Consider the following 13,456-nt stretch of genomic DNA (forward strand, 5'->3'; position numbering starts at 1 on the left):
TAATGATATTGCAATACTATAACGCAGAGTAAAAGAAAAATATACAAAACAAAATATTCTCGAAAGTGAAACAATAAGTGCTAGATCATATGGTTAGTCAAACATTAATAAGAGGGGCCCTGAATTGTTCTCTCCCAGTAAATGAAGAAAAGGAGAAAAGAACTGTGACATAAACCAACTTCGCAGGTTGCTAGACATTCCCAAATCCACCACCTTAAAATGTATACAGAAAGGCTAATAACAATCAGCATGGTAGCATACTAACATGCAAAGAAATTAATTCAAAACCACTCAACCAGCATTATGTTACAGCTAGAGACAGAAACAGTGACAAACATATCGCCATGCATTAAACGCTAACTAGAATCAATATAATAACCTGTAATGGCATTTATAGCATGCTTCTCAGTTAGCATTATGGTTCACAGCAAACGATATAAAGACTCAAAAGTATAACATCCTTAATCAATCTAAGAAGAAAAATTTTAAAACCCTTTCCAATTCAAAAAAGAGAAACTGAAGCTTGGCTAACCATGAAAAAACAAAAAATGTACAAAAACAAAAAGCTTTTGTAACCACCAACATGGGTAAATTCATGCACAAATTTTGTACACATCAAATCTTGGAATCAGGAGCAAACCACAGTCAGAAGAACTCAGAACAATTCCTCAGCATTTCAAGGAATTTAGCAATTTGACCCACTAAACTCAATGTACTAGGAGATTAAGCATTGAAAAGCCCTAAAAAGGTAGAATTAAAAAACACCAACAAATTCAACGCGTACAAAGAAAAAAAAAAATCTCAGAAACGCACTCAAACGTCTATGTTTTCACAGTGACACCCACTACACTAAAGCAAACACACCACTGGTAAATAATTTAAAACAACCATCCAAATTCACAATATTCCCAAGAAAAATAAAATATTTTAGAGAAACCCACAAAGATCAGACTAACCCAGATTGCAAAAACACCCCAATTAACAAGTAGAGTAGCGTGAAACATGAAATTTTCAGAAAAACCACCGAAATTAACAGGCATATCAAAAAAGACTATAAAGTTGTAAACTTTACGAAAACACCCACCAAAACCGACAAGCTGAGACTTCTTAGAGAACGGAGACGAAGAGTTGGAACCCAACAGGCCTTCTTGTTGTTGTTGCTCTCTCTTCTCTTTGGAGTTAGAAGCCGACGCTGTTTTCTTGGCCGCTAAGGCCTGCTCCGGCGTCCCGTACTTTCTGGGTCTTCCACGCTTCCTCTTCGCCGGCTCCAGCGGGGAGGTCACGGCGGAAGACGCGACGGAGTGAGGGTACACCATTGGATTGTGTTGGTGGTGGTGGGACCCAGCGCCGTCGTCGTTGTTGGTGGAGTGAGGAGGTGGAGGAAGCAGGCCATTAGTGGGCGAGGGAGTGGGGGCAGTGGCCGAGGTGGTTGTGGGGGAGGGGAGGTGGTGATGGTGGTGGTGGTGGTGGTAGTAGGAGCTGAGTTGTGGTAGTTGTTGCGCGTCGTTAGGTTCCATTTTTGTTTTAGATAGAGATTTAGAGTTTAGAGAGAGAGAGAGAAGAGAGAGAATTTTTTTTATTTTTTTTATTTTTTTTTTATTTTGAAATGAATGTTTGGGTTGGGCTTTTATTTTCATTTTTTATTTCATTAATTAGAGGTGGGAGATTCTCAGCCGTTGGATTGCTGTTTCTCTTCGTGATTCACTATGGTTGTTGACTTTTACCTTTTTTTTTTTAATTTATTCCAGATTTTTTTCTTATCAATCTCAGTTAGTATATAGCAATTAAAGTTAAGATAAAATAAAATAATAAATTAAAATAGATGATGTGGCAAGCTTTAATAATTATTAAAACCATAAATTATTTTCACGCCAATATCATATTATATTATTATTACATTTAGATTAAATAAAACATAGAAGAAGACTTACATATATAACATTATTCATATTGATCCGATAATTTGTACCAAACAGAGATATCCAATCAATCCCAAAATAGATCAAACAAAATATGTGCGTGGTTATGGGTAACTAACAAGATCACTAAAAGGATGTGACAAAGTAAAGAACAAGAATGATTCCAATAGCAATAAAGTTCAAGAGATAAATATATTAATCTTTTTAGAGAGAGTTTAGAAAGAATAGATCATGAAAGCTAAACTCGTTTCATTAGTCTCACGATTATTCCTTTGCAATCTTATTTGACCCTTTAACACCCCCCAATAATTAATAACATGACAGTGAATATAAGTTTGGTTTTCATAACCGTTAAACCACTATAAAATATCTCTTGTTTTTTACTTTATTATATCGTTTTAGTAACTTTGTTGATTATCCGTGATCACACGTACATCTCGTTTAGTCCCTTCCGAGGTCAATTGGGTATCTATGATTGATACGAATTATAGCATTAACAATTCATATAAAAAAACCTTTAATTAACAATACATAGATATCAAGGAATGTCACGAATTATAAGTTAGTATATCTTATAATATATGTATATACAGTATATTATTTTTTTAATAGCATATTTTATTATGACGCATTTAATATAAATATACACAAAAAACTATTCAGTTATTCTCCTTTTGTTAATGCTTTCTTTTCCATATGCCCAAGTGTGGGTAGTGGTATTGGCATACAACAAAGTAAAAAAATAAAAAATAAAAAAAAGGTATTTAATAAGTAAAATAATGTAAATTAAATCCAAAAGTGAACAAACTTTTGAATATTCACTAAATAAAATATTTATAATTTAAACATGAAAACTGCTACACTTTGTGAAATGAACAAGAGTGACAGTTATTTCGGTTTAGAAGAGGGAAACCGCTCCTTTTCTCTTTTATAAATCTTTACAAGATGATTCTTTTTCATTTTTTTTTTTTTTTTCTGTATAAATATTTGCAAGTGAATGATGAAGGAAGTCCACTCAGAAAAAAACAATGTTATTGCAGGTAAAATAAGGGAAAAAAATGTTTTGTCATTTGCCACTATTCATTTGCTTTTTAAAGATTGTGATTTCATGGATAGTTCTTTTGAAGATTGAAAATGTTGGTGTGATTGCAGTTGGAGTTGATGAAAAGCCTCTTTCATGCTTTGGCTGTGGCATTGGCTGGTTTTCGTGAGTTTCAGATCATTTCCAGTTTTTTGTAATCTTTTTCTTGCAGTTTTTTTTTTTCTTTTTTTTTTTTGAGAGTTTGAATCTTGCAACAGGTTTCTGTTGGGGTTTGTATTTCCTCCATTATGGTATTATGCCACTGTTCTTTACTTGGGGAAGTATTATCTCAAAGATCCAAGAGAGCGATCTGGCCTTGCGGCATCAGCAATTGCTGTAAGCAGATTCTTTTCATTCCTGGGTGTAGTTTTACACTTTTCTTTAAATTGCAGAACTTGACATTGAATCAGAATTTGCATTTTCTTGTCATTGTACATATTCTTGTTCATAATTTTGTGATCCGGCCGGAGTGTCATGTTTGATATTCTATCTTACAAGTTCCATGCATCTTGTTTTTCCAGTAATACAGTTTGATCCTATTGTTCTTCAATTATCTTGTAGGCTTTGATTTGCTCTGTTGCGCTCTTGGTTGTTCTTCTTGTTGTGTTCTTGTAGCAAACTTCTCAGTGCCGTCGTCGAGTATTTTGGTTCAACCATGAGATGAAGGCGCTTCTAAATTATAAAATTACAAGATTTGTGACATCCTTCCTGTAACAAAATTCTCAGTTGTTTTACTGCAAAATTTGTGAAGTTTATTTATTGATAAGAAACAAAGTAGGCCAGAGCTAGGATCAAATGCATTTAACATAAATGTATTCATATCTTCTTTGTTTGAGATCAACAATCATTTCATAAAATTTGATGAAAGAGAACAATATACAGAAGAAACCTCATGCCTACAACACATCATAAGTACAACACTTTGGGATACTTGTTCCTTTCAGTAAATCAATGCTCTTATCAGAATCAACATCTTGCTTTAGCATTACAGTGCATGAGTGCACAGGATCTTTAGACTTCCTCCTTCGGTGCCTGTGCCTGTGCCTGTGCTTCCCCGTCCATAGTCTCTTTTGCAGATGCCATGTTATTTGAATTCTTAAGTTCGTCTAGCTGCAAAAGAACATAGTCAGGCAGAGAAAATGATGTTTGTTTTCTTTTTTGGAGAATCACAAACAATAAATTCAAGTAATTACTCTAAGTGAAGTATACTTGTGAAATATCAACAGGTAGATTCAACTACTACTTGAGACATTTTAGGAAAAATTTAAAAGAATAAAACTACATGTAATGAGACATGGCATTGAGAAGACAAGATTGAGATGATATGGTCTCCTGCAGCAACAATCTCTTTATTTGGGAATCTCAGACATAATCTAATAGTAATTTATTACACTTGAACAAAGTCAACATTGTTCCGCTGTGATAGTTACAGAAATCTGTTGCAACCATTTCTTCTTGCCATTGTCATGACACAATAAAGCCAATACTATATCTATGAAATGGATAATGAATTTGGGATGATCATTGTTGAAAAATATCTGATATTTTGGACTGTGATTTCCTTGTACACGACAAAAAGACAGATATGCAGAAATACTGATTCTGATACAAGATCTCCTCTGTTCTACTGAAATTTACTAAAACTATAGAAGGTAAACAGTGAAGTGGTTTTAGGTGATTGGAAAGTTTCCGTAAATGACTGAATAATGATCATGAAAAAAGCTGTAGTTCTACTAAAGTGAACTGTGCATGAGAGTTTAAAGGAGAATTTGTCAAATATTGTGAAAGAATATCGGGCAAAACATATTGGACAGCCAGAAGAAGCCTACTACAATGATCTGCTTCCGCAAATAATCAACAAATATTAGATAGGCAGCCAGAGTGAATTTTTATGTATTGGGGAGGATGTAGGCCAAGGGCTGGTCCAATGTTAACTTATGGATGAGGACCTGACGATAATCACCAGAGAGAAAGGGATCAAGGTGGTAAGATTTCACAATGTCATATCCAATTAGAAAATGGAAATGCAAGGTCCTTTATTGGGACAAAATTCTTACTAAGCTTGGGACAAGAAACAGTGGATATGTTCTTCCCCAGCTTAAACATAATAAGAACAATGTGACTCATTTCATAGACCATGTAAAGCACAAAATTTACATCAAAATTAGACAAAAATTTTCCTCAAATGACAAACATTCTATTCCGAAAACAGATAAACAAAATTTTTTAAATTAGAGAAAAAGAAAAAAAGTAGTTTCATCCAATCTAAAACATCAATCCTCAGAATCTTAAGTAACCTTAAACCACAGACACATTAGCGTTGCTAATATTAAAAGCAAAATGTGGACAGATCAAAAAATGAGATGGCACCTCTTTGCAAGTTTCTTGATGTGCAGCCAAAAGATCATTATATTTCATCTGCAAATCTGACAATTCAGCTTGTAGCTTTTCATAATCAGATACACTAGGACCTCCTAATTTTTGTTGAATAAACCTGCCGACCATAAACACAAATATTCACAACTTTTCAGAAAATTACACAACCCCATTTCAAAGAACAAAAAAGAAAAACATCAACTTACTCGAGGGCAGAAGAAGGCTTGTCATTTTGCTCATACAATGCCACCAGAACTACAACAAAAACTTAAAACTTCACTCCACAAGAAAAAAAAAAATTAAAAAAAAAAAAATTGAATGTGAGCAAGTACCTTTGTAAGAGCATCAAGAACTCCACTGGAATCTAATACTTCTAAAAGCTTCCTTCTTTGCTTCTTTTTCCTGTAAAACATCAACTGGGTGATGAAGATATAACGAATTTAAGCCAGATTTTCAGAAGTTATGGATGGATCAGCTACAGTAATTACACAGTTTAAAATTTTGAGAAAAGTTTTGAAATTTACCTCTTTGTAACGCATCATGATCTGCGTTAAATTTCTTCCCCTTCTTTGCTCTTGATGAAAACGATAAAAGAACAACAAGGGAAGCCAACCCACCATGACATGATAGACCTGTCACCTACTCGACTACAGGTTCAGAGCCCATCTCTCGATTTCCGCATCAACCCAGGACTTGCTTTTGAGCCTAGGCCCAGTCGAATCCGACCCAACTAGGTGAATAAATAATAATTAATATATATTTACAATAATGTTGAATGATTTTTTAGATCAGTGTGTGTTTTTCTTTCCTTTAGATGAGAAAGTTAATATATAATTGTGATTTCATCTCACTCACATTTAACACAAATTTTACGGTTTTTTATAAGAAAATATGGATGAGAGTATTGTATTAACCTCAAGTGTTGGGCCTAGTCTTGAGTTCCTAGGTGCTCCGGATAATAATTATAATTTATATGGTTCTTTGCACTTATAAGGTTTAAATGGACTTCGGAGATTAGTTAAAATACGCGTAATTTAATTTAGACACCTCTTTGCCAAAATATATAAATATATATGGATAAGGGACTATGAATTTCCAAGTTAAATAATTAGTGTGACAACATTTCTTAATTTTTAGTTTGAGTATCTACAACGATATTGGAATTTGGCTTAATGTTCTTGCATCGTTAATTCTTAGTTTAGTGATAGATTACCTGGATGCCTAGATAAAACCACATAGTTAATTCTGTACATGGACAAAAATACCCTAAACCCGAACCAAATTTTTGAGTACACCAGGTTAGATTCGGGTAGTATTTAAGTAGGTACTCGATTTTTCAATTTAGTACCGGGTTATATTTAAAATATAATCTGGGTACCTCGCAAAAACCTGAGTTTTTTTTTTTTTTTTTTAAAGTAAAAAGTAAAATCTCAAATCAATTTGCCCTAAACCCAGATAACCTTCTTCTTCGTTTTTCGTTTCTCCCTTTCTCTACATTTCTCCAGTCACAACTTCCCATATTCTTCTTCATTTATCATTTTCTCTCCACTAATCTCTTTGTTTCTCTATTCTCTCCACTAGTCCACTGATTTCACTCGCATCTTCTTCTTCATTTCTCCATTTAGCTTGCATCAGTTCTGTTTCTCTCCAGCCTCCACTGATTTTGCTTGCATCAATTCTTTATTTCTCCATTTCTCCAATTCACAAAAGGTATTCGATAATTGTCTACATTGGACTCTTTTTATTGTGAAGAATTATTTCTATACTTTTTTGCTCAATTGATTCACTAACTTTACGATATTGTATGTTGTTTTTGTCTTTTTGATGGTTTTGGTAGAGAAATTTTTGTTTGGAAGCAATATTACAAGAAATTCGGGTTTTACATTTGGGTACTCGGTAATTGAACTGAAATTTTGGGTACCCACGTATTCGGGTATTGCATAAACCGGCTCGATTACCAGATACTATTTTACATATCCGAATATTTGGGTCAGGTAGTAAAAGGCACATTCGGGTCGTGTACCCGATTTTGTCATCCCCTAATTCATTGTGCACATCAACGCCCACCCTGAGATTTGGATCATCAAAGGCACAATAACGTCCATACCGTTGTCCTGCTTTTAATTATTTCAATTGGATTCCAATTCTCAAATTTTGCACTGCGTTAAGTAATCTAAAGAAGCTCAAATGGCTTCATCATCAATTCTTTCAGATGTGGAAAAACAATATAATTTCATTTGCATCTATTTGACATCCCACCGAACCCACCATTAGTCTCATCAGAGGACCAAAAGCTACACATTAAGTATGGCAATGGATTTCAATTTAACTGAGATCCAAAGAAGCCATGTGCAGTATGTTAAGTTCACTTGAAAATGAATATATAAACCTTAAACACACTCCAACTACATAAAAAACAAATAAAGATTTCGGGAAAAAGATTTCTTTCTCTAGTTTATAGAATTGTGAACAAGGACAGTTAATATTTGGTACAAAAGAATAAATGAGAAAATTTAGGGTGAGAAGTTCTGCACATACAGGGTCACGGCTAAACTGCAGCATCTTGCAGATGAAAACACGTATGCTGTCAAGGACGTGAACTAGAGTTACCGTGATAGCCACGTGGAGATCAACAATAGTGGAAGCATTATTAGCAAGCCATAGCTCACCAAGGAATCAATATTTTCAATCTTCTCCATCTTTTTATTGAAAGAATTCCATGTACTCGTAAAAGGACATTGTTGAGCCTGCATCCATGTCCCACTTATTGTTAGCATTGTACATAAGAATGTAAACGAATAGCTCTAAATAAAAATATGAAAATGTCACCTCTGTTTTTGTGTCACTAGTTTGATCCTGGACATTTGAGTTTTGCAATGATCTCTGCTCATTGTGGTCGACTGGTTCTTCTGAAGGCATTTTTATTTTGACCTTTTCAAAGGTTTTCTTTGAGAGGATTTTGTATGCATAATCAGTATGTATTGTTTCCATGACTGAACCAAAGAAGTTTGTAACAGGTACCTAGAGAGAGGAACAGAGGCACATAAATATTTTTGGGTTATTTCAATCTGCTGAAAAGTCTTCGAAGAAAGATCTAGCATTGCTTCAATCTTAGAGAAATGATCTCAGGTAAAGAAATATTCACCACAAAAAGGGCCTAGAGGTTTCTTATATATAATGCAAAGTGGTAACCCTCCCTTTGCCAGATTTAAGCATAAAATGCACTTAGTCCTCTTGCATCATTCAGGCGAGGAACGATTGTACTAAAGACAGTTTGCGAACACCAGAAAGGCCTTGTAACATGAAACATATGAAATAACATCTATGCAGTGTTTGATCTTATTGAAGTCCCACACTGACTAGGCACACTTAAGCTTACTGGTTTATAGGAAGGGGTAATCCTATCATTCAATAAGGCTTTATTGGGTGAGGAGCCAGGCCCACTTCAAATTCTATCATGGTATCAAAGCCCAGATTCAGTTGAGCTGAGTGTTTGACCAGTGAGTGAGAAGTTAGAGCCGATAATTACCTCCAATAACAGGTATGACCCAACATATGGGCTTGACCGTGAGGGGGAGTGTTGAAGTCCCACACTGACTAGGCACACTCAAGCTTACTAGTTTATAAGAGGGAGTAATCCTCCCATTCAATAAGGCCTTATTGGGTGAGGAGTCAAGCCCACCTCAAATTCTATCAGATCTTAACATAGATGCAAGAGCTCATGCTTTTAAAGGATGAGAAAAAGCTTCATTTAACAGGTATAAAGTCTTTTCTTTATAAAAGAAAACAAACCAATTAGAACACAAAGATCAATAGCATCAGAAAAGAAGTCAAGGACTTCCATACCTCCTCCAGATTTCTTTGGTATAGATCTGTTCGGTAATATGCAGTTGACATCAACAAATTTGGGTTGTAAGAAGTGAAAAGACTGCATAATAACCATCAGAGCAAATGATGCAGATCTTAGTTTGAAGAATTATAATGACTCAAAGATGTGCTATACAATAGATGCACTACAATCCAAGCACAAGGAAACAGTACTCATAAATGAACCAAAAGGATGCGTGGACACTACATACTGAACATATCATACTCTTAGCGACGCAATTGGTATAAAGTCCAACTTTAATGTACCTGCTCAATGAGGCATTGTCATACATATTCAGCTTCTCAAAGAAAGCAAGGGTATAGTATGTAAAACGATCCACAACAGAAACCCCAACCTGCATAATAAGAAGAGACATTGAATGTAATACCCGAAAGCCTATAAGTTAAACAAGAATATGATAGTTTCAAAAGCTAGCATCCTGGATCTTCATATTTACGGCGTTGATAAAACAAAAAACGCTATCAATTTTACACTTACATCGGAGTCCAAGTGATGTGAGTATGAGTTCTCCCCTTTCTTGCTACTTCCAATAGCCAAAACACCTGGAGAATGAAGCTGTACAATCCAGGAAAAAGAAAAAGTCCATCCAGCATCAAAATACATAAAGCAGATGTTGAAAGTCTCAATGCAAGGTTGAAGACTTAGAATGCCATGTTCATAGGTCCAGGTTAATCAGAAGTGCATCAGTAAAATTCAAAATATGGATTGTCGTGACCCGACCATACGAACAAAGATGCATCTCTTGAAAGTAGAAATGCACAAACAACTGTGAAAAGAAATGACACTAAATAGATGTCCTAGTATATATATAGATTTTCTGGAAAAACTTGAAGGTATTGTGCAGCAAGCAGACCTTGGTTTGACTGGCATACCAATAAACATTAATCACAGCATGGGACATAGATTGTACATACATATAACTATTACAGAAGGGAAACTATACATTTAAGGAAACATCTATACACTGGACAACTATGAAATGTGATTCTAGAATAATCATGGCTAAATCAACTCTACAAAAATAAATAAGATATTATATGCATTAAGATTTTTTCTTGTTAGTACCGTATGCCTATTCATCTAGATAAACGGGTAAACATCATTCCCCCAAAAAAGTAATGTATAACTATGACTAGATAATAAATATTGTGAATTTTATGAAAACCATACCCCATTATTAGAAACATAATACTAACCTGAGAGAAGAGAGTGGCAGCTTGGCAAGTGTCCACCATTATCAGCAACTCCTTGAATCTAATTTATATGGCATGATGAACAACATATTGAGCAGGAATCATATATGACAGCAGTCACCAAAAATTATAACAAATTTTTTACAAAGTTCTATATAGGATTGGTCATAGAAAAAAGTAAACACATACAACATTTATTAATCCCATAACAATTTATAGTTTCAACTTATGCAAGCAATTATCTACTTCCAACCAAAATAAAAATACTTGATGCCACTACAGCCTCTATAGATCCAATTACTTTAAATTTTTATAATTGAAATTTTAATGTTATAGCTGAAAAGCATCAAAGCAGAATATTCTCTCACCTCCTCTTTTCTTTCATTTGTTTCACAGCATCAGCAAGATCATGACTCTGGAGCTCTTCTGAGTCCTGAAATTTTAAAAACTCATCTCCCCCATGCCCAGTCATGTATAGAAGAATATGGCTTCCTTCATCACTTAAAAGACGCTTTGATCTTGGAACAGCAGTCTCGTGACGCCCAGTCAAAACTCTAAAGAAGTTTTCTATCGTTACTTCATAACCCCGATAGTCCACCTGAGTAATTCAAGTTTACTGAAATCAGGGTCCAACAATTATTTAAAACCCTCATCTTATGATTGTTCAGAAGCAAGAACATGTTGCATCTCTACAATACTTAAGGCTCTGGGGAGGAGCATGGAGAATTGCAGTCTTCTATTGGAGAAATTGTATGCATCTTTTTTCTCTTTTCATAAGAAAAAAGGACAATTTTGCATCAAATTTATTTCACATTTTAATCATATTTTGACCATCTATTTTAAAAGTATAATATCCAACTCATAATGATAGTCATTTTCACATAACAGTAATTCTGATTATGAGCATCAGCAAAGTAAATAATATCCTTGATTGACTACTACTCTATGGTGTACAATGAGAGCAGACTTAAAATTATTCAAAACAATTTTTTTCATCTTTAGAGAAGTCACATACCAGTCAAAGAGTTAGAAGGGACAAACTCACCTCAACGTTATCACCATACAAGTTAAGTCTGTGGTTCTCATTGTTGAACACTTGGGCAGGATACTTGTTTCTAGCATTACAAGCCATGTCATCAGCCAGCATAAGTATAATCCTCTCATCTGGTATTCCTAGCCGCTTAACTGTCCTGGAAAACCATGTAAAAGAAAACAGTCTGTTAATAAAGAAAAACAGGATCAACAAATAAATTTAGAAGATGACAGTTTTCAAAACAACAAAAGAAAAGATAAAACCTATTCTTACCTATACAGGGACAATGTATTAGCCATGTGCCGGTAATTAAACCTGAACAATGAAACACCACATCAATTCAACTAGAAATATATCCAATGGTTCAAGTTTCTTGCAAAACCATCACATTCACCTTTACACTAGCAGAAAACAGTGATTCATGAATCCAAACTAAAACAAGCATAATGCAAATCAATTGAAATGCTACTATTCTGGGACATCACAACCAGAATCAACAACTCTTGATACCCTAAAAATTTATCCACAACAGTAATCAAAAGCAGAAATGGAAGAAACTTCAAGAACAAGAACACAATTTTACACCTCCGGAACTGAAATGAAAAACATGGGTATAATTTATAATCAATAGCAACGAAATGGATATGCTTTAATTTCTGAAAATGTGAATCTATACTAAAAATAAATTATCAGAATTAAGTAAAAGAAAAACAAATGAAAGGTGAAAATAATCTAGTTACCAGAAACGAGAAGTGCAAACCAAGACAGCCCAGTTGTTAGTGTGCAGAGTGGTCTCAGCTGAAGCACTGAATGCAATTGAAGTGCAGAGAAGCAAGAACATCAACATCACAGGACTTCTTGAACCCAACGAACCGTACATCTTGGAGCCGTTTATCAATACTAAAATACTTAAACTTTAATTTTGTAGATTCCCAACTGGGTTTGAGATTAATTCAGATTCGATGCGTGTTCAGTATCAATATGTGTTGCAATTGCGAAATGGAGCTTCAGCTCATTTTCTTTGAATTAAATAAAAACAATAAAATCTTTCACAGCTTCTCTTCATCTATGAGACCAGCCTCGTTGCGATGTCATTCGAGAACGTCAATCATCTTAAGATCATAAGACGAGTTTTGCAGGGGAATCTGTTGGTTGTGAAATTTCACATCGAGTGCTATGGAGCGATATTCTTAGTTCTATTGAATTTCAGACGGGTTTAAGGGTGATTTTGTCCTTACGGAAAATATTTTGGTTACTTTAAATTTTACGATTTTTGTGGTCATTTTACTTAAAATGACATGATTTTCATTCTGGGGTGAGAAAAACCGGTTTAATTATTTTTCAAACCGAATCGAAAATCGGTTCAAACAAATCTATATGGAAACCGAATCGAATTGTTTTAATCGGTTTGAATCGAACCGAATAACCGGTTAATCCGGTTTTTAAAAAACAAATTTGCTTGTTATTGAAAATTTGAAATTCAAACTTTTAAGCACATGGGACATATAGGCCAAGGAGATCAACAATGAGAGCCGTCAAATCACTTTCGGAGATAGATGAAAGTAGACTCAAGAAACTGATATTGAAGACCGATTTGCATTGAAGATTAAAAAGCTGCTAAATTTGCCAGTAAATTTACAAGGATGAACTGGTAAATTTATTATTTTAGAGTTAAAAACCAAAAAAAAAAAAAAAAACACGAAAGATAAGGGGATTGAAAGAGTGTTTCGAAGAAGATAAACACGAGTGTGAAAGCAAAGATTGAAAAGGGAAATCATAAAAGCCAACCCTAAAAGCCGATTTTGATTTGAAGCAGCCTAAGATTGAAGAAGTGAATAACGGCGGTGACTTCGACCGTTGGACCAGCCGACGAGCGACGGTGACTTGATGAATACTTCGGGAACTGGTGATCAGAGAGTGAAGGATCTTTGCAGTCAGTCGGCAGCAGCGCAGCAAGCAAAAATG

General features: G+C 34.6%; 4 protein-coding genes across 4 annotated transcripts in view; 1 reads left to right on the forward strand and 3 right to left on the reverse strand.

The window, feature by feature from the left end:
* The window catches only part of LOC116129066 (AT-hook motif nuclear-localized protein 14-like), a 30,303-nt gene extending 28,714 nt beyond the window's left edge, over positions 1 to 1,589 (reverse strand). The window contains exon 1 of the mRNA XM_031414826.1: positions 1,085 to 1,589. Coding sequence (XP_031270686.1) covers positions 1,085 to 1,517 — 433 coding nt within the window. The 5' untranslated portion in view covers positions 1,518 to 1,589. The remainder of the gene's footprint in view (positions 1 to 1,084) is intronic.
* A 1,358-nt stretch (positions 1,590 to 2,947) lies between these two features.
* LOC116128972 (60S ribosomal protein L18a-like protein) lies at positions 2,948 to 3,615 on the forward strand. The gene is made up of 4 exons (XM_031414716.1): positions 2,948 to 2,959; positions 3,047 to 3,126; positions 3,219 to 3,336; positions 3,562 to 3,615. Exons 1-4 carry the CDS (start codon positions 2,948 to 2,950, stop codon positions 3,613 to 3,615), a joined length of 264 nt encoding a protein of 87 aa, XP_031270576.1.
* A 382-nt stretch (positions 3,616 to 3,997) lies between these two features.
* On the reverse strand, positions 3,998 to 5,915 carry LOC116128973 (c-Myc-binding protein homolog). Its single transcript, XM_031414717.1, has 5 exons — positions 5,901 to 5,915; positions 5,710 to 5,792; positions 5,583 to 5,633; positions 5,371 to 5,494; positions 3,998 to 4,110 (listed from the first exon to the last, which is right to left on the reverse strand). Exons 1-5 carry the CDS (start codon positions 5,913 to 5,915, stop codon positions 4,012 to 4,014), a joined length of 372 nt encoding a protein of 123 aa, XP_031270577.1. The 3' UTR covers positions 3,998 to 4,011.
* A 1,694-nt stretch (positions 5,916 to 7,609) lies between these two features.
* LOC116128974 (putative GPI-anchor transamidase) lies at positions 7,610 to 12,731 on the reverse strand. The gene is made up of 11 exons (XM_031414718.1): positions 12,232 to 12,731; positions 11,765 to 11,806; positions 11,504 to 11,648; positions 10,827 to 11,056; positions 10,462 to 10,519; positions 9,743 to 9,820; positions 9,511 to 9,599; positions 9,223 to 9,304; positions 8,206 to 8,397; positions 7,987 to 8,123; positions 7,610 to 7,670 (listed from the first exon to the last, which is right to left on the reverse strand). Exons 1-11 carry the CDS (start codon positions 12,369 to 12,371, stop codon positions 7,610 to 7,612), a joined length of 1,254 nt encoding a protein of 417 aa, XP_031270578.1. The 5' UTR covers positions 12,372 to 12,731.
* Positions 12,732 to 13,456: the final 725 nt, after the last annotated feature.

The sequence above is a fragment of the Pistacia vera genome, unplaced genomic scaffold, assembly GCF_008641045.1.
Source record: "Pistacia vera cultivar Batoury unplaced genomic scaffold, PisVer_v2 Contig206, whole genome shotgun sequence".
Lineage (NCBI taxonomy): Eukaryota > Viridiplantae > Streptophyta > Magnoliopsida > Sapindales > Anacardiaceae > Pistacia > Pistacia vera.

What these genes read in the sequence shown, in the direction of transcription:
- LOC116128972 (XM_031414716.1), top strand. An exon ending in TGTGGCATTGGCTGGTTTTC is followed by an intron (nt 3,127 to 3,218) that starts GTGAGTTTCAGA and finishes ATCTTGCAACAG; the next exon opens with GTTTCTGTTGGGGTTTGTAT. An exon ending in TTGCGGCATCAGCAATTGCT is followed by an intron (nt 3,337 to 3,561) that starts GTAAGCAGATTC and finishes ATTATCTTGTAG; the next exon opens with GCTTTGATTTGCTCTGTTGC.
- LOC116128973 (XM_031414717.1), bottom strand. An exon ending in GTTCTTGATGCTCTTACAAA is followed by an intron (nt 5,634 to 5,709) that starts GGTACTTGCTCA and finishes AGTTTTTGTTGT; the next exon opens with AGTTCTGGTGGCATTGTATG. An exon ending in AAGCCTTCTTCTGCCCTCGA is followed by an intron (nt 5,495 to 5,582) that starts GTAAGTTGATGT and finishes TATGGTCGGCAG; the next exon opens with GTTTATTCAACAAAAATTAG.
- LOC116128974 (XM_031414718.1), bottom strand. Translation starts at nt 12,371, where the DNA reads ATGTACGGTTCGTTGGGTTCAAGAAGTCCTGTGATGTTGATGTTCTTG. An exon ending in GACAATGCCTCATTGAGCAG is followed by an intron (nt 9,305 to 9,510) that starts GTACATTAAAGT and finishes GTTATTATGCAG; the next exon opens with TCTTTTCACTTCTTACAACC. An exon ending in ACCAAAGAAATCTGGAGGAG is followed by an intron (nt 8,398 to 9,222) that starts GTATGGAAGTCC and finishes TCCTCTCTCTAG; the next exon opens with GTACCTGTTACAAACTTCTT.